The following is a 24,930-nucleotide window of genomic DNA, read 5'->3' as shown; positions in this document are numbered from 1 at the left end:
CTCTAAGACCCCCAGGTCCTGGGCATTCTGATTCTTACTTGTCATTTCCTAAATCTCCCTATGTATCTGGTCTAGAATTTAGGGACAAACCACTCTCTCCTCCACATTAACTTTGTGCTCCTTCTGAATTGTTCTTATAATTGCATTGATCCTTAAGCCTGGGCCTTTGCTATGGGCACTGGGGAGGAAAGGGCAGATATATCTTTTACTAAAGTTCTCAGATACAGTGATGTTGAGGTCAGTTGGAGATAAAGTTTGTCTTTAGCCCTGAAGTAGCCAATGTGGAGGAAGTAGAAGAATGGCTCTTACTAAAAATGGCGTTTTTACCATCTTTTGCAACTTCTCAGTTACTTCAAAATCATGGTTTCTGAAAACATTAAAGGTTCTGCACTTGGATACGCAACATGTTCTCTCAAACTTTGAAAATTGTGAGACTTAAGCATCCCAAATCCCTGCACCTGGTCACAGCCTCCACAAAGCTTGTTTTTGTTTCCAGTGGAAATGTTTGTCAGACTAAACAGACTCAAGCCAGCAAATCACATATCTTCTAATCCTATTCTCTCACAAGGTGTGAACATAAAAAATATGTAATATGACACACCTTTGGCTAGGGCAAATTATTTGTCCTCAATTATAGAGAAACCCGTGTAGTACACAGGAGTGCAGAGTGTTTTCAGCTACCTATAACACAGCTTAGAGAGGACACTAAATTCTTATCAAAACCTTAGTTCAGTTCTTCAAACAGGGTTCATAACAGAAGCCAATATCTTCTAATTCACCAAGGAAGAAACGAGATACTCACCACATCTTTATTATGTGTGATATTTTGCTTTGTATCCCCAGTGGGTCACTGTACACGTCAAAAACAACTCGAGGAAGGTGAATAGGAACAGATATTCTGAAAGAATTTTACCATTTCTCTGTTTCCAAAAATAAAATATACAATTCTTACAGATCTTTATATATTAACATGTTAGAAATAATAAAGGAATTGTACAATAGCAAGAAGATGAAAAATAAAAGAGAAAAACTACCCAATATATCCCCATCCCCTAAAGCCATGGGTATTTATATGTAGTTTTCTTGGTCACAATGATAACTGGTCATTATTGAGGATGAGTATAAGTTGACAAATTTCTGCCAAATGGCTAAGGAGAATCATCGATTGTGTTTTCCTGTGTGCTGTTGTGGATAAGGTCAGCGCATTTTCACTGAGGCCAATGAGCCTCTGGAGAAGATGGAACCGGGACACTTTTGAGGTTGAGTGCGACAGAACTTATTTAACAGAGAGATGTTCAGAATTAGGCCTCTTGTGGGAAAGTGCCCTATAGAGGAACTTACAGTGGAGGAAAAAAAGATTTGGGTTTGTGACCCAGACTCAGCAGAAGGGCTTATGCGTCCTGTGGGGAGGTGGTTTCCTCCTGGGATTGTGCCCCTGACTATAAGGACCAATAGACCTATATCCTTGCAGGATAGTTGGATATCTGCAGGACAGAATACTGGAAGTCTGAAGCACACAAAGCACTTTTGTGACAAGGCCACCATGGGCTACTGGGGCCAGTTTTCAATCCTGATACCATTTAATACTAACCGAAGCCATGGCAGTGAAATTATGGGTATGCTGATAGACTACTGAGATGCTCTGAGATTCTATCAACTAGAAGTCTGGAGTCCATACAGAATCTTTGGTTCTCAGTGTTCTTGAATAACTCGAGAGGGTCAACAGGAAAGGGACCTCAGGAGGAAGATCTTGGATTTCTTGCTAATATGAACATTGGTGGTTCAAGAGATGAATTGGAAAAACGAAAGAATCAAGATTATAATTACACTCCAATCCAGTAAAATGAGACATTCTTGTTATGCAAATATAATCTTAAGCAATATCTGGAGGTTTATATTTATTTAAGATTTTACTTTAAGGTATCCTTCAGGATATGTGTCCTAAAATATAAGCATTTCCTGCAGCAGTAAGATGGCTCTTTGATGTGTCATTTAACTGATTTCTGCTAGAGCTCAATTTTGTGTGGTGAAGTAACTTGAAATTTAGACCATTTTTTATTAGAATGAATGTTCTGCAAATAAATAGCTCTAAACCCTGAGCAAGTAGCTTAACGTTTCTTAGCTTATTTCTTTAATTGATTCAGAGACACAAATAATTCCTTGAGGAAGTTTATAATCCCACTTGGTATAAAATCACTTTCAAAGCTATGTAGAAATAAGAAAAATCAGCAAAATGCAAAACAACATATACTTTGGAACAAGCTGATTAACCAAGAGTTTGGGATGTCGAAGTAAGGAGAGCTTGCTGTATTAGGCTAAGAATTTAAAAAGAGGCAACATCCAATGGGCTCAATTAGAAACTGAGAAAGAAAGTTGGTTTCTAGGTCTTGGTCAAAGGCCCAGCTCTTTTGACCTCTGTCAAGCTCTGGGTAGGATAGAACAGAAAGACAGGAATCCACAGAAAAGGCTTTAGAATTTATGGTTTTAATTTCTACCCGACTTGCTCAGCACTGATTCTCATCTCATCTCCTTGACCTCCTAGCTTCTTCTCCCCTCCACATGAACAAACCTATATAGTTAAGTGCACAGATATCCACAGTCCCACATGGACAGAAACACAGAAATACACACAGATACTGAAACACAAGCACGGACACACTTAAACAGATTCCCATAGACAGGCAGACTGACAGACACAAAGCAGGCATTTAAAAAATGTCCGTATAGTCATGTGCATACAGAACTGAATATACATACATTCCAAATTACATACTTCTATAGAGTACAGATTTATTCTGTCTGATGATTACATCCCTGATGAACATAAGTTCCTGGGCCTCACAAGTACATAAGGTTGTTATTTCCTTCTTTGAAAATCAAATCTCGCTATAATAAACTTGATCATTTAAGGCCTAGGAAAACTGACCTCAGAGATGCAGGTACCACGAAAGAACTAAGCTGCCTTTTGTAAAAATATCTTGGATACCAGGTGGGACCAGAATTGAATATAATGCTAGATCACTGAAAATATATCTATTAATATTTATAGTACAGTCCATTTGCTTACTTGAGGATTTGGGTGATCCTAGGTTTAGAAATGTAACCTGTAGTTTGAACCACATTTGTAAGTATGTACATACACCAGAGTAAACTAATGGTAAAGGTCACTGTCATAGCTTACATAATACTTAAATACTTTGATTACTCACCAAAGAATTTAAACGTAATTCTAAATTTGTGATGAGATTTTCGTAGAAACCTGGTACTTACCTCTGGCCAAATAGGAGTTCGTGTACTCAAAGTATATATGATAAACTCAAGTGATAGTAAAAGCAGACCGAGCACGGCAATGCAGGCGCTCAGAATGTTCACTATTATGGTATAGGATAACTAAAATAGATAACAAAAGTCACCGGGTCACTGGAAGTTATCCATATACACCACTGTCAAGTATATTTAAGTAGAAGATTTACATACATTCTGATCTTTTCTGAATAGTAAGGTCATTAAAAGGACTGTCAGAACTGCAGATTTGTCAGGATCCCAATAGAACTGAACAATCTTGGAAAAAATAAAACTTTTGATGTAGCATGCTTATATTTATTCCTTCGCTGACAAATAATTATTGAATGTTAGTTCTGTAGCATGCGACCTATTGCCTGTCTTACTAGATAAAGAGAGAGAAAAGAAGTGGTCTCTGCACTCAAGGAAGACTATTGGGGAAGACTAGCGAGTGCATATTAAATATGACTAGAATGTAAAAACATGCTAACACAACAAACAAACAAAAATGCTAACAATATAGGCAAATTCATAGCGCCATACAGGGTCAGGTTACCAGAGACCCAATATTCCAGGAGTTTGCCATGGTTCATTTGACAGTGCAAGAAGGTGAGTCACAGGGAATTTTGTTGGAGAGATAGGTGCTATCTAGATAGATATTTAGGATTTTATCTTGAAGATAGTGGGGAATGACATCACTGAAGGTGCCTACTCTGTGTTTAGGCCACACTCCTGTCAGGCTACGTACTCGGGACAATACATATATATGTAATGTTGCTGCATAATTACACCTTGTCCATATATTAGGGCAGAGAGGTGATAAGCCCTATGATACTGCTTTGGGGGACATCCTTCTCTTTTACTTATTTCCTTGTTCTCATTTGCACCAGTAGAATTCTTTCTATCTTATATAAATTAGATAATTAATAAGAAAACTTAAACTGGATTCTGAAACCTATTTCACTGGATAAATCATATGTTTGTCTATATGCTATTCATTGTTGTACAGTGATCTTAATTTATTCTTTTGGAATAAATCTCCCTTAAAGAGAAATAATCACATTAAAATAAAATGTTTATTAACTCATTTTTACCACCTAAACACCTAACATTATTGGTTAGTAAATTGTAGTATGTAAATGTAATTTCATCTTTAAAGTGAAATATTTTATGAATTTTTAATTAGATGAACAAATGGTTATGACACCATAATATTATATAGAAAAGGAGCCACCCTTATTGAGGAAATGCATTGATAAGGCCACATGGAACAGGTGTTCTGTGCAGCATGGGGTTTTACAGGCAAAAATTGAAGAATTAAAAGGAGAAATAGAAAAATCCACAATCATAATAGATTTTGACATGTCTAAGTAATTGATAAAACAAGTGGACAAAAACTAGGAGTAGAAAATTGAAACATTTGATCTTGTTAACCTTTGTAGATGTATGTACATGTATATACATATTTATATATTCCAGTGTGTGTGTGTATATATATATATATATATATCCCTGTGTACAAGCTGGATTAAATACACACGTGCACACATACATGCAGTAATATTGTCTTGATTGTGGTAGCTATATAAGTCTTAAAATCAAGTAGTATTAGTTTTATACTTTCTTCCCAGGATTTTGGCTATTTCCATATAGATTTTGAAATCAGCTTATCAATACTGAGAAAAAAATCCTTTTAAAGTTTTGATTGGGATTACATTGAGTCTATAAAATGATTTGAGGAAAAACTGACATCTTAAAAATGTTTGTCTTTCCATCCATGAACATACCCATTTATTTAGATACTGTTCAGTTTCTCTCTGCAATGTTTTGCTGTTCTCTATGTAGAGGTCTTAACAATATTTCATTAATGCTTAGGGAAAATAACTTCTAAGTGTTTTATTTTTGAGTGTGATTGTAAAGGTGTTTCTACAGATTTCATCTCCAATACATAGAAATGCAATGAATTTTTTATATGAGTTTGTATTCCTCAATGTTGATAAATTCTTATTAGTTGAATTTTTTTTCATAGAGATCTTAGGATGTATAAGGGCGTCTATGATTAAAGCAGGTATTACTGTTAACTTTTTAAACCTTATGCCTTTTAGTTCTTGACTTATTGGACTGGACAAGAACTCCTGCACAATAGCTCTCTCTCTCTCTCTGACAAATAAATAAAAAAAAATTCTTAAAAAAAGAAAAACAAAAACCTCCTGCACAATATTAAACAAATTTGGTGAAATGGTAATTTCTTGCAACACTTCTGATCCAAAAGGAAACCATTTAGTCTTTCACCATTAAGTATAATACTAGCTATAGTTGTTGTTGTTGTTGTTTGTAGGTGCCCTATAGCAGTTTGAAGATGTTCTCTTCTATTAATAGTTCAATAAGAGCTTTTCAAAAACATTTTTTTAAAAGGTTTATTTATTTATTTGAGAGAGAGGGAGAGAGAGAGAGCGGGGGAGGGGTAGAGGAAGAGGTAGAGAGAATCCCAAGCAGGCTCCATGCCCAGCTTGGAGCCCAATGCAGGGCTCGATCCCACGACCCCAAGATCACCACCTGAGCCAACACTAAGAGTCAGACGCTTAACCGACTGTGTCACCCAGGTGTCCCTAAAAAAAACCCAAACACACCCAAATATTTCAAATGATTTTCCTTTGTCTCTTTAATTACCCTAATATATTGAATCACATGGGTTGTTTTCTGAATGTTGAGCTAAGCTTGCATTCCTGGAATAATTTCCACTCCATTATGCTTTTAAAAATATACAACTGAACATGATTTATGATATTTTAAGCATTTTGACATCAGCATTCATTACGGATAGTGATCTCCTATTTTTTTTTTCTTTTAAGTAAGGTTCTTGCTAATTTTTGGTGTCGGGATTATGCTGGACTCCAAAAAATCAGTTGGGGATATTCCTTCTTCTTTGTTTTCTGACATATTTTGTGTACCATGTGATATCATTTGTTTATTAAATCCTTGGTAAATGTATTATTTAACATGTGTGTCTAGAATTTTCTTCATGGAAAGATTTTTAATGATTAATACAATTCCTTTAACAAGTGCAGAGATTATTATGTTTTCCATTACTTCTTGTTTCTGTTTTGGTAAGTTGAATCTTTCACAATTTCTTAATATAGTGTCATTTGTAGCATTTCCTTGTTATTTCTTACCATCTTTAGTATCTGTAGTGATATTTCATTTTCATTCCTGATACAGTAATTTGTATTTGATTGTTTTCTTGATCAGTCTTATCAGAGGTTTATCAATTTTATTAATATTTTCAAAGAATAAATTTTCAGCTTTGCTAGTTTCTTTATTGCTTATCTATTTTCTATTTTATCGACATCTGCTCTTTATTGTTTCTTACTTGCTATTTACTTTGTTTTAAATATGCACATTCTATTCTAGCTTTTTAAGTTGGAAATTTAGATAACTGGATTTTAAGCCCTTCATCTTTTCTAATATATACTTTTATTTATTTATTTTTTAAAGATTCATCCATGCATTTTAGAGAGAGAGAGAGAGAGAGAGAGCATGTGTGCACATGTGTGCGGGGGCTGGGGGCAAAGGGAGAGGGAGAGAGTCCTAAGCAGACTCTGCCCTGAGCACAGAGCCCAACACAGGGCTCAATCTCACCACCATGAGATCATGACCTGGGCTGAAGCCAAGAATTGGACGCTCAACTGACCATGCCACCCAGGAGCCCCTCTAATATATACTTTCAATGTGGTAAATTTCCTTCAAGCATTGCTTTATTTATCTCAAAAATATTGATATGTAGTGTTTCCATCATTCAGTTCAAAATATTTTCTAACTTTTGTGATTTCTTTTTATCCATGGGCTATTCATTAAATGTGTTGTATAATTGCCAAATATTTGGATTATTTCTTGGACATGTAATAATTGATTTTTAATTTAATTCTATTTCCTCTGAAGTTATTTCTATTTCCATTCAGCGGGTTGTCTATAGTAAGACTAGTAAACCTATTCTATAATATTTCATTCAATCTTGTGAAATTTGTTACTTTTTTTTCTGGTTCAGTGTATGCTGTATCTTGATGAATATTCTATGTACAGTTTATTTTTTTTTTTAAAGATTTTATTTATTTATTTGACAGAGACAGAGACAGCCAGCGAGAGAGGGAACACAAGCAGGGGGAGTGGGAGAGGAAGAAGCAGGCTCATAGCGGAGGAGCCTGACGTGGGGCTCGATCCCAGAACGCCAGGATCACGCCCTGAGCCCAAGGCAGACGCTTAACCGCTGTGCCACCCAGGCGCCCCTCTATGTACAGTTTAAAAGAGCACCGCCAAGACCAATGTCAAGGAGCTTATGGCCTATGTTTCCTTCTAGAAGTTTTATGTTTTTGGGTCTTATATTCAAGTCTTTAATCCATTTTGAATTATTTTTTTTTAAGATTTTATTTATTTATTTGACAGAGAGAGACAGCCAGCGAGAGAGGGAAGACAAGCAGGGGGAGTGGGAGAGGAAGAAGCAGGCTCCTAGCAGAGGAGCCTGATGTGGGGCTTGATACCAGAACGCCAGGATCACGCCCTGAGCCGAAGGCAGACGCTTAATGACTGCGCCACCCAGGCGCCCCTGAATTAATTTTTTGTACGGTGTTAAGATAGTAGTCTAGTTTCATTTCTTTGCATATGGCTGTCCAGTTTTCTTAATGTCATTTATTAAAGAGTCTGTCCTTTTCCCATTTTATATTCTTGGCTTCTTTGTCATAAAATAGCTGACCATATATGTCTGGCTTTATTTCTGGGCAGTATATTCTGTTCCATTGATTGATGTGTCTATTTTTATGCCATTATCATGCTGTTTTGATTACTATAACTTTGTAATATAGTTTGAAATTAAAGATCACAATGCCTCCAGCTTTGTTCTTCTTTCTCAAGATTGCCTTTGGCTATTCAGGGGTAAATTTCTTGCTTTTAGTAGTGAGTAAAGATACTAAGAAATAAAAACCACAATATTTTACCTTTGCCCATATGTGGTAGGCTAAAAAATGGTTCCATCATAGATACCCAGAAACTGTGAATATGGAAATATGTGGCAAAAGGGAATCTGCAATTAAGTTAAAGATCTTGAGATGGGGAGATTATTCTGAAATATCTGGTTTGGCCTAATGTAATCACAAGGGTCCCTTAGTAAGAGGGAGGAGAGAGGATAGTAAAGAAAAGACAATGTGTTTATGGAAGCAGAGGAGAGGAGATTAGAATGGTATGGTTCCAGCCAAGGAATGTGGCAGCCTCCAGGAGCCAAAAAAGGCAAGGAACAAAATCTTCTCAATAGATTCTGGAGGAAAGTAGTTCTGTCAACATCTTGATTTCGAGATTTTTGATCTCCAAAACTGTAAGATAATACACTTATATCGTTTTAAGCCAATAAGCTTATGGTAACTTATTGCAGCAGCAATAGTGGACAAACAGACCATGTATTTATCATTTCTGGTATTCTTTATTTTTTCTTGTGTGTCCAGATTTCCAAATATGTTATCATTTCCCTTCACCCTGAAGAACTTTAGCTTTCTTTGGTAGTGTAGATCTGATAATAGAAATTTTATTCAGCTTTTGTTTATATGAAAAGGAATTTATTTTACCATTGATATTGAAGGATATTTTCAGTGGATATGGAATTCTAGTTGACAGTTTTTTCCCAGTGCTTTAAAAATCCCATTATATTGTTTTCTTGTGTCTTTTTCAGAAGATATGTCTTGCATATATTTTGGTATATTTGTTTCTAGGAGTCTTAACAATTTTAATATTAATGTAAATGGTATTTTAACATTAGTTTATCCATTAGTTTCTGCAAGCATATAGAAAGATAACTGATTCGGATTTTATATGTTGAAAAATATTCATAAAATTCACTATTTCTTGAAGTTTGTCACCTAAAAATATTTTTTCTTCTTTCCAATCTTTATATAATATATATCCTTTTTCTTTGACTTACAGCAATGGATAGGACACCTTAAATAAAATACTGAAGAAACATGATGATAGCTTATATGCTTCTCTTGCAAAAAGGTAGCAAAATATTAGAGGAAATGTTAAAATTTTCACCATTAAGCATGATGTTATTTCTCCCTCTCTCTTTTGATAGGGTTCTTTTATTGATTTTATCATTTTTTGCATTCATTGAGTTGATCATTTAGTTTTTATGTTTTTAATGTGGTGGATCACATTGGTCTTGCCCTTCCTTCCTTCCTTCCTTCCTTCCTTCCTTCCTTCCTTCCTTCCTTCCTTCCTTTCTCTCTTCCAAGAGGGAGAGAGGGGGAGAGAGGCAGAGAGAGAGGGAGAATCTTAAGCAGTCTCCACACCTAGCGCAGAGCCCAACACAGGGCTCAATCTCACAACCTTGAGATCATGACCTGAGCCAAAACCAAGAGTCAGATATTTAGCTGAATGAGCCACCCAGGTGCCCCCACATTGATTTATTTTCAAATGTTAATCTAACTTTGCATTTCTGGAATTAGACATGATGTATCATTCTTTGTATTTTTCACAATAGTCTATATTTTATTTTATATCTATATTTAAAGATTTTTACATCTATGGTCATGAGAGATTTTGGTCTGTAATTTTCTTTTCTCATAAGATCCTGGTAGAGTTTTAGGATCAATGATATACTATCCTCATAATGGGTTTGGAGGTATTACCTTCTTTTTTTCTATTCTCTGGTTTGAAGGTATTACCTTCTTTTTTCTATTCTCTGGTAGAAACTTGCATAACATTTCCAAACATGATTGTACATTTCTTTTTCTTTTTAATTGTGTCAATTTTTATTGTCTTATGTTGAAGCTACATTAATACATGAATAGATATTTAGGATTATTATACATTATGTTGAACTAAACCTTTTATTATTTGCAATGTCCCTTTCTAATAAAAATCTTTGATAATTTTTGCTTTAAAGCCTACTCTGTATAATATTAATATAGTCTTCTTTTGGTTGGTATTCACAAGAAATATCTTTTTTCCAACTTCTTCTTAGACCTGTCTGTCTTTATTTAAAGTGTGTTTTTAAAATAAGTAACAGTGGTATAAGATGGCGATCCAATTTTATTGTTCTGCATGTTGTGTATCTGGTTTTCCTAGCACCATTCGTTGGAAAGATACCCTTTCCCGATTGGGTATTCTTGAGTCGCTTGTTGAATATTGGGTGACTGTAAATGCAGTGATTAATTCTCGATTCTGTTCCATGGGTCTGTGTCTATTTTATGCCAGTACCATACAGTTTCGATTACTATAGTTTTCAAGTATAGTTTGATATCAGGAGGTGTGATGCCTCGAGCTTTGTTCTTTTTCAAGTGACTCAGAGACAATGTTACCTCCTTACTGACCCTCTTTCTTTTGGCAAATAAAACTGTTATCTCTAGAGTTACTACAAACATTCTGACTTACCAAGAACGTTGAACGCCTCCTCTCTACTATTATTGCAAAGATTCCTGAGAAGATAAACTGGAAACAAAAATCATGTTTATTAATACCCAGTCATTAAGTTTATATATAAAGAGTAAGAGAATTCTGGAATGCTATAACATGAAGAATAACATCTTAATTCTTTAGTGGGACCATTGTGAAAATCATTCAAAAAATAATTCAAAGGTTCTATAGTAGAGATGGGGAAGGCACGAAGTCTCTGTTCAGTAATGTAACACATGCATTGGAAATGGAAGTAGGGGCACCTCAAGTTGACTTCAGAGGGCAAAAGGAGTGTCAAATTTTACTTAGATCTTTGTCAGTAATAATTTATTGATCCCATAAGGTGAATTACAAGAAAATATATCCAGTTAATGAATTTACTAATAGACGATGTTATATCTTGGTGATTTCACATGCAAGTACTTTTAATACAATGTTTAAAACATTTTAGTAATGGAAAATATAATTCAGAAAATATTTAAGTTTCATTCTACATATTTAAATGTAAGATCACATAATGTCTTCCATGAGTTGCTTGTTCTGAAACCTTCCATCATTTCCTAAAACTTGTTAGAAACATGACAGGGGTATCAGAAATTTATTTTTTTCATTGATGCAACTTTATGCATGCATGGAAACTTCCCACAGATTTAAAAAATTAACTATTCAGTTAGTAGTAAAGGGAAGGAATGTGCTTTCCCCAGAAAAATGGGGCCACTAACATGTCAATACTATGTAGCCTTTTGGGGTCTGGAGGATCTGAATTTGAATTCTTTGCACTTTGCTGTCTATGTGACTCAGTAGGAATTACCCACCCTATCATTAGTTTTGCTCTTTTCATTGGTAAGATGGGGATTTGTATTTTATATCTTTCTGTGTTACTGTGTTGTTGTTGTAATAGTTACATATAGAAGAATTTGCTGAATTATTTATAGCCAGCTTGGTCCTACTAGCTTGCACCTAAGGCTCAGAACTATATTTTCCAGAATTCCTTTCCTTAAGTGGTCCTTGGAAGTATTACAGTCCTCCAAACTGGAAGCAACCTTAATGTCCATCCATTAGATTACTTAAACATGGTAGAGTAATATAATGAAATGTTAATCAGCAATAATAATGAATGTCTGACAGCTGTATCAATAACAAGGATGGGACTCAATCCTAAATTGAGCAAAAAAGCCAGATACAAAATAATACATACTATTTGATTCTACTTATATAAAGTTTAAAAACACTTAAAAGGAATATATAATATCTGAAGTGAGCTTAATGCTTAGGGTAGGAGGGAGAAAGAAGGGACATGAGAGAGACTTCTGAGATGCTAGAATTTTGCTAAAAAATCTTTTTGACCTGGGTGTTGATACACTGATATATTAATTTTGCGATAACTGAGATGTACAATTATGATTTTAGGTTTTTGCGTATGTTTTATTTATACGTTAAAAAAGTTAAAAACAAGGTAACAAACAATAGCACCTAACTCACAAACATTCTCTCCAACAGCCTTAGATAATTAAGAGAATTAATATAGATGTTAATGTACCAAATCTGATTCACTGGCAGCAATTTTCTTTTGGAATATCATCCACTGAGTGGCAAAACTTAGAGTTTTTTCTCTCATTGAAATTTTGATTCAATGTTTTAATAACTCCGTGCAAGTAGTAGTGATCTAACGTTTTCATGGTTGTAATATTATTTGAGATATTAATACAATTGACTCTTCACTTAGAACTTACATATTTGGTACTTTTAAAATTGAATAAAGGCTCTCATTTTTGTTATGTGAACTAGGGTGGCCTCCTAGCTTTCTCACATCTAATCTCTTACTACTCATAGAATGACGACAGTAAAACAATCTAACCATGGCACTGGCTTCAGTCAGAATACTCTTGTCCAGCGCTGCCCAATAGAAATATGATGCAAGGAATACATGTAATTTTAAGTTTTCTAGTACACACTAAGAAAAGTAAAAAGAAATAAGCAAGTGTTGGCAAAGATGTGGGGAAAAGGGAATCTTTGTGCACTGTTAGTATGAACGTAAATTGGTACAGCCACTGTGGACAATAGCATGGATGTTTCTCAAAAAAATAAAAATTAGAAATATCATAGAACACAGTAATTCCACTACTAAGTATTTACTCATAGAAAACAAAAACACCAATTCAAAAAGACATAGGCACCCCTATGTTTACTGCAGCATTATTTACAATAGCCAAGATATGAAAGCAACCCGAGTATTCATTGATACGTGAATAAAGAAGAAGTGATGTGTGTGTGCACTGGTGTGTGCATGTGTGCACGCACACACACCCACTCACGCACACACACTGGAATATTACTCAGCCATAAAAAAGAATGAAATTTTGCCATTTATGACAAGATGGATGGATATAGAGGGTATTATGCTAAGTGAAATAAGTCATACTGAGAATGAAAAATAGAAATGATTATACTTATATGTGGAATCTAAAAAAGAAACAAGCAAAAAAACAAACCGACTCTTAATACAGAGAACAAACTGGTGGTTGCCAGAGGAGAGTTGGGTGGGGGGTGGGCAAAATAGATGAAGGGGATTAAAAAGCACAAACTTCCAGTTATAAAATAAGCCACAAAGATGAAAAGTGCAGCATAGGGAATATAGCCAATAATACTGTAAGGATGTCGCATGGTGACAGATGGTGACTACACTTATGGTGAGCACTGAGTAATGTATAGAATTGTCAAATCAGTATGCTGTACACACAAAACTAATATAACACTGTATGTCAATTATACCTCACTAATAAAAAAAATAAGGAGATTTACAGAAGTGTAAAAAATTGCAATAAAATGATTATGTTCATTTTTAATTTTAATGTTCAGGTTTAATTTTACACAAATATACCAAGAAATAAAAGTAAAATTAAAAAAGTAAATATAAACATGTGAAATTTATTTTAATAATTTGTTTTATATAACCCTACAGATCCAAAATATTATCATTTCAACATAGAATCCGTTCAAAATTATGTTATATTTTACATTCTTTTTATGCATATTAAGTTTTTGAACTCTGGTGTATATTTTATATTACAGCACTTCTCAGTGTGGTTTAGCACCATTCTGAGTGCTCAGTAGTTACACGTGCCCCGTGGCTGCTGTACTGGACAGTGTAACTCTAGTCCTGGGTCATCTTCTCTATTTTCACCCACTTCCTTGGTGATCTCAACCAGTTTTATGGGTTTCAAACACCTACCTGCCAGTGACTCCCAAGCTCATATCTGAGGCCTAGCTCTTTTGTCTGAACTCTAGATTCCATATCTAACAAGCTACTCAAGATCTCCAGTTGAATATTAAGTACATATTTTAAACTCAACACGTTCAAAACAAACTCATTATCTTCCCTGAAAACCAGCTCTACCCACAGTCTTCCCCATATCAGTTGATGACAATCCATTCCTTCCATTAGCTTAAACCCAAACTTGAGCATTCCCCTTTACTTCTTTCTCTTATATTCCACACCAATCCATCAGGATATTCAATTAACTCTTAAAAGTATGTTATTTTTAACCACCCTCACTACTACCAACCCTGTCTGAGTCTCATCTGGATTTCTTCAGTAGCTTTCTAAAAGGTCTCCTTGGCCCCCTTCATTATCTTTTCAACATAGCAGCCAAAGTGATCCTTTTAAAACTTGAACCAGATTATTTAACTCAGCTCATCAAACACTACGGCAAGTCCAATTTCACATACACTAAAAAGCCAAAGTCTTACAATGGCTCTTGGAGTCTGTTATTTGGCCCCCATTATTTTTCTGACCTTTCTTTTGCTACTCTTGTTCTTTCTCACTCAGCTTCGGTAATCCTGGCCATACTCTTTTTTAGGAGCATTGTAGGCACATCAGTCATTGAAGACTTTGTCCTAGCTGTTTCCTGTCCTAGAATGTTCTTCACATTTGGCAAAAACTCACTTTTTCAAATATTTGCTCAAATATCACTGTGGTATTTTGAATTCTTGGCCACAATTCTTTACTTCCAGGTAGTTAACATATTTCCATACTCTTGCCATGGTCTCATGGTGGTTGGACTATGTTTTCTGTCCCTCAACTTACAACTTGGTCATTTTATTTGCTTTGGTTGAGGTGTTAGCAGATATGAGCTGAGCCAGGACTAGAAATGTTCTTATATGATTAGGCTTGTCCTCTTGTGTTCCTTCATTTTAGTGTGAGAAGAATATGCCTTCAGTAGACAGCAGTCTAAGGAGAATGAGATACAGGTGAAACAGATCCGTATTTGGCCTGTAGCTTGAGCCAAACCTGATTGGTACCAGCCTAGATCACCTGAATTTCTGCCAGCTTACAGATGCAAGAGCAAGAAACAGATACAATTGGGGTGCCTGGTGGCTCAGTTGGTTAAGCATCTGACTCTTGATTTTGGCTCAGGTCATGATCTCAGGGTCCTGAGATCGAGCCCCGTGTTGGGCTCCACACTCATGAGGAGTCTGCTTGAGATTCTCTCACTCCCCCTCCCTCTGCCTCTCCCCCCTCCGTGCTCTCTCTCTCTAAAATAATAAATAAATCTTTAAAAAAAATCTTAAAAAAAATAAATATAGTTGACCCTTGAACAAGATGGGTTTGAACTGTGCAGGTCCACTTAGATGTGGATTTTTTTGGATAAGTACAGTACAGTACTGTAAAAATAGTTTCTCTTCCTTATTATTTTCTTAATATTTTCTTTTCTCTAGCTTACTCTATTGAAAGAATACAGTATATGATACATATACAAAGTACATGTTAATTGATTGTTTATGTTACTGGTAAGTCTTCTGGTTAACAGTAAGCTATTAGTAGTTTAGTTTTGGGGGAGTCAAAAGTTATACAAAAAAAGAAAAATATTTTCTTTTTTATTTTCTTTGAGTATAGTTGACACACAATGTTACATTAGTTTCAGGTGTACGACGTAATGATTTGATAAGTCTATACAATATGCTATGTTCACCACAAGTCGTAGCTACCATCTGTCACCATACATCTCTACTACAGTGTCACTGACTATATTCCTTATGCTGTGCCTTTTAGTCCCATTATTTATTCATCCCATAACTGGAAGCCCGTATCTCCCACTCCCCTTCACCCTACCTTCCCCGCCCCCACCAGCACTCTCTCCTCTGGCAGCTATCAGTTTGTTCCCTGTATTTATAGGTCTGAGCCTGTTTTTTGTTTGTTTATTCACTTTTTTTTAGATTCCACTAATGAGTGAAATCATATGGTATTTGTCTTTCTCAGTCTGACTTATCTCACTTAGCATTATACCCTCTAGGTCCATCCATGTTGTCTTATATGGCACGATTTCATTTCTTTTTATGGTTGCATAATATTTCTATGTGTGTGTGTGTGTGTGTGTGTGTGTGTACCACATCTTCCTTATCCATTCATCTACTGATGGGCACTTAAGTTGCTTCCATAGCTTGGCTATTATAAATAATGCTTCAGTAAACATAGGGGTGCTTATATCTTTTTGGATCAGTGTATTTGCTTTCTTTGGGTAAATACCCAATAGTGGAATTATTGGATCATATGGTATTTCTATTTTTAATTTTTTGAGGGACCTCCATATTATTTTCCACAGTGGCTGTACCAATTTACAATGCAACAACAATGCACAAGGGTTCCTTTTTCTCCACATCCTTGTTAACACTTGTTATTTCCTGTCTTCTTTATTTTAGCCATTATAACAGCTATAAGGTGATATCTCATTGTGGCTTTGATTTGTATTTACCTGATGATTAGTAATGTTGACCATTTTTTTCATGTGTCTGTTGGCCATGTGTATGGCGTCTTCGGGCAAATTTTTATTCAAGTCCTCCACCCAATTTGTTATCAAATTGCTTATTTGTTGGTGTTAGGTTGTGTAAGTTCTTTATATATTTTGGATATTAACCCCTATCTGATATATCATTTGCAAATATCTTCTCCCATTCAGTAGGTTGTCTTTTAGTTTTGTTGATGGTTTCCTTTGCTGTGAAAAACTTCTTATTTTCATATAGTCTGAATAATTTATTTTTGTTTTTGTTTCCCTTGCCTTAAAAGACATATCTAGAAAAATGTTGCTATAGCCAATGTCAGAGAAATTACTGCCTGTGCTCTCCTCTAGGATTTTTATGGTTTCAGGTCTCACATTTAGGCTTTTAATCCATTTTGAGTTTATTTTTAAAAAATGGTCCAGTTTCGTTCTTCTACATGTAGCTGTCTAGTTTTTCCAGCACCATTTATTAAACAGACTGTCTTCTCCTCATTGTATATTCTTGCCTCCTTTGCCACAGATTAATTGACCATACAATCATGGGTTTATTTCTTGGCTCTCCATTCTGTTTCATTGATCTATGTGTCAAAACAGTATCATACTGTTTTGATTACTACAGCTTTGTAGTACATCTGGAAATCTGGAATTGTGATACCTCCAGCTTTGTTTTTCTTTCTCAGGATTGCTTTGGATCTTCAAGGTCTTTTGTGATCCCATGCAAATATTAGTACTACTTGTTTCTAGTTTTGTAAAAAATGCTGTTGGTATTTTGATAGGGATTGAATTGAATCTCTAGATTACATCAAATCTATAGACAACTTGACAATTTTAATTCTTCCAATCCATGAGCATGGTATATCTTTCCATTTGTTTGTGTAGTCTTCAATTTCTTTCATCAATGCTTTAAAGTTTTCAGAGTACAGGTCTTTCACCTCTTTTGTTGAGTTTATTCCTGTTGTTTTTTTGGGGTCCAATTGTAAATGGTGTTGTTTTCTTCATTTCTCTTTCTGCTACTTTGTTATTAGTATATAGAAATGCTATTGACTTCTGGGTATTAACTTTGTATTCTGTAAGTGTACTGAATTCATTTGTTACTTCTAGTAGTTTTTGGTGGAGTCTAAAACTTTCTATGTATAGGATCATGTCATCTGCAAATAGTGACAGTTTAACTTCATATTTACCAATATGAATGTCTCTTATTTCTTTTTCTTGTCTGGTTGCTGTGGCAGACTGGAAGTCTCCAGTACTATGTTGAATAATGTATACAGATTTCCAATGCACAGGGGGTCAGTGTTCCTAACCTCCACATTATTCAAGGGTCAACTGTACTTTTGGTTGTGTGCCACTGGGTTTTGTCATGGTTTGTTATATAACAATGGATTACTAATAGTAATTTTTTCAATGAGGAGAACCTCTGCTCTCCAGTTTAAAACAATAACCTATATCCTTTTGCTACTTTCCCAGAACCTTCATTCCCTCTTACTCTACTTTTTATTTTTTACTTCTATAGCCTTATCATCTTCTAACACACTACCCCTGCTAGAATAAAGCTCTCTAAAATCTGGGATCTGTTTTGTTTGCTGATATATTTCAGGCACCAAGAACAGGACCTGACACATAGTGGGTACTCAGTAAGTACTGGTTGACTGGCCAACTTTCAAGTATATTATTGTTATTATTATTAAGATTTTCACTCAGGATTTTGTGGGGACAATGTTGCATCATCCATCATACTGTCAGACACAATAAAATTTTCTTTAGAGATTTCTTTTCAATTCTGCCAAATTCTTCTTGGACCAACAGAACAAAAAGATTTCATTTTTCTTTCCCTACATAAATTCTATATGTCCTACATTTCCTTAGCAATTATACTCTCTCATCTTACTTGCCCCACTGGCAAAATAAATGACCTATGGTAGTGGAACATTCATCAACCATTTTCTATTTTCCCCGAATGCCCCTTGTGCATCTTCTTATTATTCCCCTTATCCAAGGAGCATGTAAAAAGTGTTCCTTTAACAAAGACATACTCTTTTTTTTTTTTTTAAAGATTTATTTATTTATTTAACAGAGATAGAGACAGCCAGCGAGAGAGGGAACACAAGCAGGGGGAGTGGGAGAGGAAGAAGCAGGCTCCCAGCAGAAGAGCCTGATGTGGGGCTCGATCCCAGAACGCTGGGATCACGCCCTGAGCCGGAGGCAGATGCTCAACCGCTGTGCCACCCAGGCGCCCCATCAAAGACATACTCTTATTATAAAAGAATATTACTGGTCAGAATCTAGGTTTTTTTCATACTGATATATTCCTTTTCAACTAGATATAAGAACTCATTCATTGAGAATAAGGATTGTGAATTTTTTGTGTTCTATCTCTGACACACTGCTTGGTTCAGAAACAGTTATTAAATGTGATGAATAAATTAATGAATAACAACGAGGGATTAGATTATTCACTTACACATGCAGATGACCAATATGGGTATCCTGTTGCTGCTGAGAGGGGAAGATAGGATTTTCCAAATGCAGAAGGTTGTGAGAGAAACAAATATGTCCAGATCAATCCCACGCCATGAATATTCAGACCAGTCATTATTTGCACGGCCTGGAGAAAAGAATACCACTAATTACTTACTGTTATTCTGGTCCAACCTTTGAAAGGAACAAACATCAAGGAAAAGTAAAGATGGAGAAGGAAGATGACAACCTAACATGATTTTAGGATTCTCAACATTTAATTCAAATGAGGAGGCTTTGTTATCATTTCAGAGCAGTTTTCGACCATTTACATGCCCCATAAAACTGTAGTAGGAGCTTGTTTATTTACTTGGTTCAAGAGATCACATGGTATGAGCCCTGGAACACTGGAAGAATTGATCTCTCTCAATATTCATCAGTCGCTGTGCAGCCAACAATCCATATCTGCAGATACACCTCTTATGTTCTATACGCTACCAGGCTTAGTATTTCTGACCTTACCTGCCCTTCTCTCATCCTCCCCAAATTGGGATTTGAACCCTTGGGATTTCTGGTTTCTTATAACTCTCCCTAGGAACCATTACCAGGTGTGGAGTTTGAGGAGGATCTCTTCCCACTGAAGCCAGACCAGCTGTGATAGTTTCTGAGTCAAAGGAGGAGGAATATTTGAAGCTTACTACATAGAGCCACAACTCATTGTATTGGTTTTCATATAGATGTTTCTCAGGCATGCTTCCTTCTGGCACAGCTGAATAGACCACCCCTCCCTACATCCCTACCAACCAAACACAGGAGTTAAGCCTGAAAAAAAACCTGAAGTAGTTATACGGTAGTTCGGAAACTAGCATCTCTTGCCTTACTCATATTTCGATGATGCCTGGGGACACTGACATCTTTTTTCTCATAGATCCTCTTAAACAGGATAACTTTAACTTGAAGTTTGCAATAAACTTCTGTTCTGGTGTGTGATCATGAAGCAAGCCAAGAAGTGGCTAGTTGGTGGGGATATTTCTCTCATTTGGAGAGTACTCTGCCTTCCAGGCAACACACAACTATGCATTTAGTGCCACTTCTGACAGGTTGTGGCATGGGAAGGAAACAAGGGGACATTGGGGTAGATAGGTGGTACATAGTTTCATAGAATACAGTGAATTTGTTTGAAGTCTGAGTTTAGTGAAGGATATAGGATCTTTAAAAACTTTTATTTTTAAATATTATAAATTCACAGGAATTTGCAAAAATAATACAGAGAGGTCCTGTGCACCCTGAACCTGGATTCTCCCAATAGTTACATCTTACGTAACTTATAGTACAATATCACAATGAGGAATTAGACTTTGGTATAATGTCTGCCTCAGGGAGAAACATGTTTCCTACCCTCCCAAAATCACTGTCAATAGACTGGGATGACACAACAAACTCTTAGTAGAAAATATAGAGGAGAATGCTTCATGACATTGGATTTGGCAATGATTTTTGGAAAAATGAATGAATTGAAGTATGTCAAAATCTAAAACTTCTGTGCATCAAAGGACACAATCAGCCGGGTAAAAAAGCAACCCACAAAATGGTAGAAAAATTTGTGAATCATATCTGACAAGGAGTAAATATCCAGAAAATATAAAGAAACTTCTACTGCTCAACAGCAATAACAAAAACATACACTCCGATGAAGAAATGGGCAAAGGACTTGACATTTCTCTAAAGAAGATACACAAATGGCCAACAAGGACATGAAAAGATGCTCAACATCCTAACTAATCATTAGGGAAATGCTAATCAAAACCACAGTAAGGTACACGTTTTAACCATTAGGATGGCTGTCATCAGAAAAGAATACAAGCCTTGAAGAGGATGTGAAGAAATTGGACCCTTTGTGCAGTGTTGATGGGGATGTAACATGCTACTACTGCTATGGAAAGTTTCTCAAAGGTTAAACATAGAGCTATATGACCCAGCATTTCCATTCCTAGGTGTATATATATAAAAGAACTGAAAGCAGGGACTCAAAGAGATATTGAGTTCGAACACCTATGTTCGTAGCAGCATTATTCATATTAGCCAAGTGTCTACTGATGGATGAATGGATAAACAAAGTGTAGTTATACATACAATGGAGTATTATTCAGCCTTGGAAAGGAAGGAAATTCGGACATAAACTACATCATGGATGAACCTGGGAGACATTATACTAAGTGAAATAAGCTAATCACAAAAGAACAAGTGCTACATGATTCCACGAATCTGAGGTACTAGAGCAGTCAAATTCATAGAGAAGGAAAGTAGAATTGTTACTGCTAGGGGCTATGGAGAGGGAGAGGGAATGGGGGAGTTATTGTTTAGCACCTATAGAGTTTTAGTTTTGCAAGATGAAAAAAGTTCTGTGGAGGGACGGTAGTGATGGTTGCCCAACAGTGTTCATGTACTTAATGCCCACTTAAAAATGGGTTTGATGGTAAATTTTATGTTTATGTATTTTATTACAGTTTAAAATACGTATCACTTAAATGTTTTGCTTCAGCAAATCTTCTCCTGTACTGTGTTGTCAAGGACATGGGGGCATGGCTTGTTACTGCTAGGTGGGAGTCTGATACCCTATTCTGCCTCTATTGACACTGTGGGGGAGAGGGGCACCTTAGGGCTCCCTACTAAGCTTCCGCTGATATCACCATGGCTGGTTGGGGTAGGGTCACCACATTATTGCTTCCCCATGTGGCCTCTACTGACATTGGGGAGGCTGGGGTAGAGGGCTCATTCCTGCTGAGGGATGATGAGGGTCTTAGCCTCCCACTGAGCTGCCTCCTGACACCACCCTGAAGAAGGGGGGACTTGTTATAGTCAGGTGATGGGGTGATGGTGGAAATCTAGGTTCCTGAATGGCCTTTGTTTATGGAGGTAAGGGTGGGGCTATAGTTTTCTCCTATGGTGTCTTTGGCTAGAGTAGGGCAGTTATTGCCTAAAAGCTTTTCTGCTTTTCTAGGCTGTCCCTTTCTTCAATCTATGATAGGCTTTTTTTAAAGCCTGTGCTTATTAGTGTTTCTGGTTATAGGCTTCTTGAGCACTCAGTTTTGGATAAAGCAAAAAACCAAAAACCAACTAAACAAACAAACAAACAAAAATCACAAAAAAACCCACCATGTCATTCCTTGGATTCCAAGGTCTCTAGCTCTTCTGCCTCCTCTGTACCTTTCAGAGTCATCTTTTAATGCCCAAAGTTTTAGCTGTAATTAGTGACAGAAATAGGGAGAAGCGCGTCTACTCCCTCTTGTCCAGAACTGGAAGTTGGAATGTTTTATGGAATGAAATCAGACCTGAACCCTTGGATAATGGTAGATCTCATTAGAAGAGTGGTAATGTGGTAAGTAACAGACCTATTTATTCTCAGACACACTTCATTTCTTCTCAATACCCAGACCAGATAAGTGGGCAAGGGGGTTAGGAATCAAAATCTTTAATATCATAATATTGGGAACGAGGAGAGAAAATTTTGGGTTCATTGCTTGCTTTAATGTAAAATTTAGTTCAATTCTAGCAGGGGATTGGGTAGATCTTAAATAAGTGAAGGCAATAATAGACTTGAGATGTTGGGAATATCCTTGGACCAAGCTTTAATCCTGTTGGTTGGTTCCTAATCTGGCTCTAACACCCAGCAATACAGGTAGATAAAGCAAAAGGATATAACCTGCTACATTTGATGGGAGTTGATTGGGAAAACAGTGGCATGTCTGGGGGATGAAGTCAAGAACATAATGACATTTTGATCACTGTCCACAAAGCCTTATGTCTGCAGGTTCTGAATATAGTTTCAACAATCTGACCATCTCATTTGGGACCGTGTTATCATTAGCTTAGTGTAAAATAATTTATAGATACCCAAAAGGATTTTCTACCCATTTCCAGACTCAGAGTATATTTTCTGGGAGTATGATGAGGTTGTGATGGGTTGGGGTTATTTAAATGTAGTTGATAGATTAATAAGCTCTGCTTTATTTAACTGTAGCCTGATATACAGCTTATCTGATCAGGCTGCATGTGGAAATGCAGGTATGACATAACTCTTAACTCTCTTCCATTTGGAAAGGTCATAATAGAGGTGATTAAAGTCTTCTCATTAGTCTGTAGTCATTTACTTGCTCAAGTAGCATTTAGTTCTTACCCCCAACAATCTTGTTTCCTCTCTTATCCACAGACGACGTCTTGGCATTTTTCACTAAAGATACAGAAGAGAAATGAAAGGATAAATATGTTTCTCTTCTGTAAGAAAATATGAGGACAAATTAATATTAATGATTTTCTTGGGTAAGATGCTTAAAATCAAGAGGAAAATCTATTTCTAGAGCTGCTAATTTTTCACTGTTTTGTAGTCTCCTAAGAGATGTTTTTCATCAAACCATCACGTTGGCTATCTTGAAAAAAATCCAATAATTATTTGATATTATTTGCCATCCTTGAATTGGACTTTAGCAAATTGTATGGGGTGGCTGCTCCGATCCATCAATCCCTCTAGAAAATACCCATATCCCTGCATTCATGGGGTCTGGGAAATTGGATTTTTGTTTGCTCTGCTTTCTTCTCTTACTCCATGCTATTTCTTTCCAAATTATCTCTGGCGCCGGGGCACCCAACTGACAGAATCCATTCACATGCCTATATCGGCTGGGAGGGAAGCTGAGAAATAAAGTGTTATATATTCTACTTTGGAAAGGTGGCTTCACAAGGTAGGGACCTACAAAAATGTAGGAGAGGTGTTCATAGGCAAGCCAATTAAAACTCATAGATATCTATAATTAAAGTTGTGGATAACCTTTAAGATTTCTGGAATCCTATCAGTCCTCCCTAGAATGGACATTTAATATCCATGAGAATTTTTCCTGATTGGGTGTAAGGTGAACATCTAACTCAGACTGGGTCCATAACATACTCTTTCCCGGGTTGTTTGAGCTGGTCTAATGAGAAGATCTAAAACCTTGGGAGCAATGGTTTGTCATACTCCACCCAAATGGACAAAATGGTAGAGAAGATGCATTTTGAGTGTGAGATGAATGGAAATGACACTCAAAGACACGAAGACAGAGAGAAGGAGCAGAATTTCCTGAGTTTCTGATGGCTTTCAATTTTCTCCTTCCTTTTGGAAAACCAGCTGACTTCTTGCCCTTACATTATGTACACATATCTGTTCATATATTACAATAGTTATATCTTCATTTTGCTGGAACTAGTAAGAGATAGTTTCCAATTCTTGCAATGCAAGTCTTTTTATTTTTATTTTTTTTAATGGCTGTGTCTCCTAACTTTCCTCACATGGCTTTGAGAATCTGCTCTCCAGAATCCCTCATGTCTTATGGCTCTTCTTTTTTTCTTCAACCTCTTATCTATAGCCATACCTTAAGGCTAAGACCTGTCTTCAAATTTCTCACTCACAAACTTTTCCTTCCATTTACATAAACCAGCAAATCTTACAGTTTGAGTTGAGTCCCTGAGATGGACTATTGACGCCTGAAACTCAGAAAATGTAGAAAGGTAGAGTGGAAAGAAACGGAACTTCAAATTTTGTCCTTAACCAGTTACTACGTGGCCTTGCCCGTATTATTTATTCTTTCAAAGGTTGTTTTCTCAGCAGCAAAAACAAAACAAAACAACCAAAACCCCAAAACCAAATCAAAACAACAACAACAACAAAAAAATTCCAAGCCAAAAAACCCTGTAGGATTGCGTTGGGGAGCAAGAAAGAGAAACTGGCACAGCACTGAAACTCACACAAGAACCAGCACTGGCAGCGCCTGCTTCAGAGTGGTCCTCACCGACCAGCCCGGACCCCCGCGGTCCCTGGATCACAAGGCTAGAGGGGCGGGATCTCACAAGTGGTGCCCTCAGTGCCCTACCTCTCGGGCTCCTCCCGGAGGCCCGGCAGCAGCGCTTGCCCAGCGGGCGCGGCTTCTTCAGCGGCGCCCCTCATCCCCCT

The 24,930-nt window shown here is 36.4% G+C and overlaps 1 protein-coding gene across 1 annotated transcript; it reads right to left on the bottom strand.

The window, feature by feature from the left end:
• Positions 1-812: 812 nt before the first annotated feature.
• Positions 813-23,172, bottom strand: LOC148107875 (membrane-spanning 4-domains subfamily A member 12-like). The gene is made up of 5 exons (XM_087855210.1): positions 23,125-23,172; positions 18,952-19,095; positions 10,696-10,752; positions 3,271-3,390; positions 813-920 (listed from the first exon to the last, which is right to left on the bottom strand). Exons 1-5 carry the CDS (start codon positions 23,170-23,172, stop codon positions 813-815), a joined length of 477 nt encoding a protein of 158 aa, XP_087711336.1.
• Positions 23,173-24,930: the final 1,758 nt, after the last annotated feature.

This window comes from Ursus americanus, chromosome 24 (assembly GCF_024610735.1).
Source record: "Ursus americanus isolate L20-20 chromosome 24, mUrsAme1.1.p, whole genome shotgun sequence".
Classification (NCBI taxonomy): domain Eukaryota; kingdom Metazoa; phylum Chordata; class Mammalia; order Carnivora; family Ursidae; genus Ursus; species Ursus americanus.
Note: the sequence above shows the minus strand (reverse complement) of the source record. Positions and strands in the feature narration are given on the sequence as shown.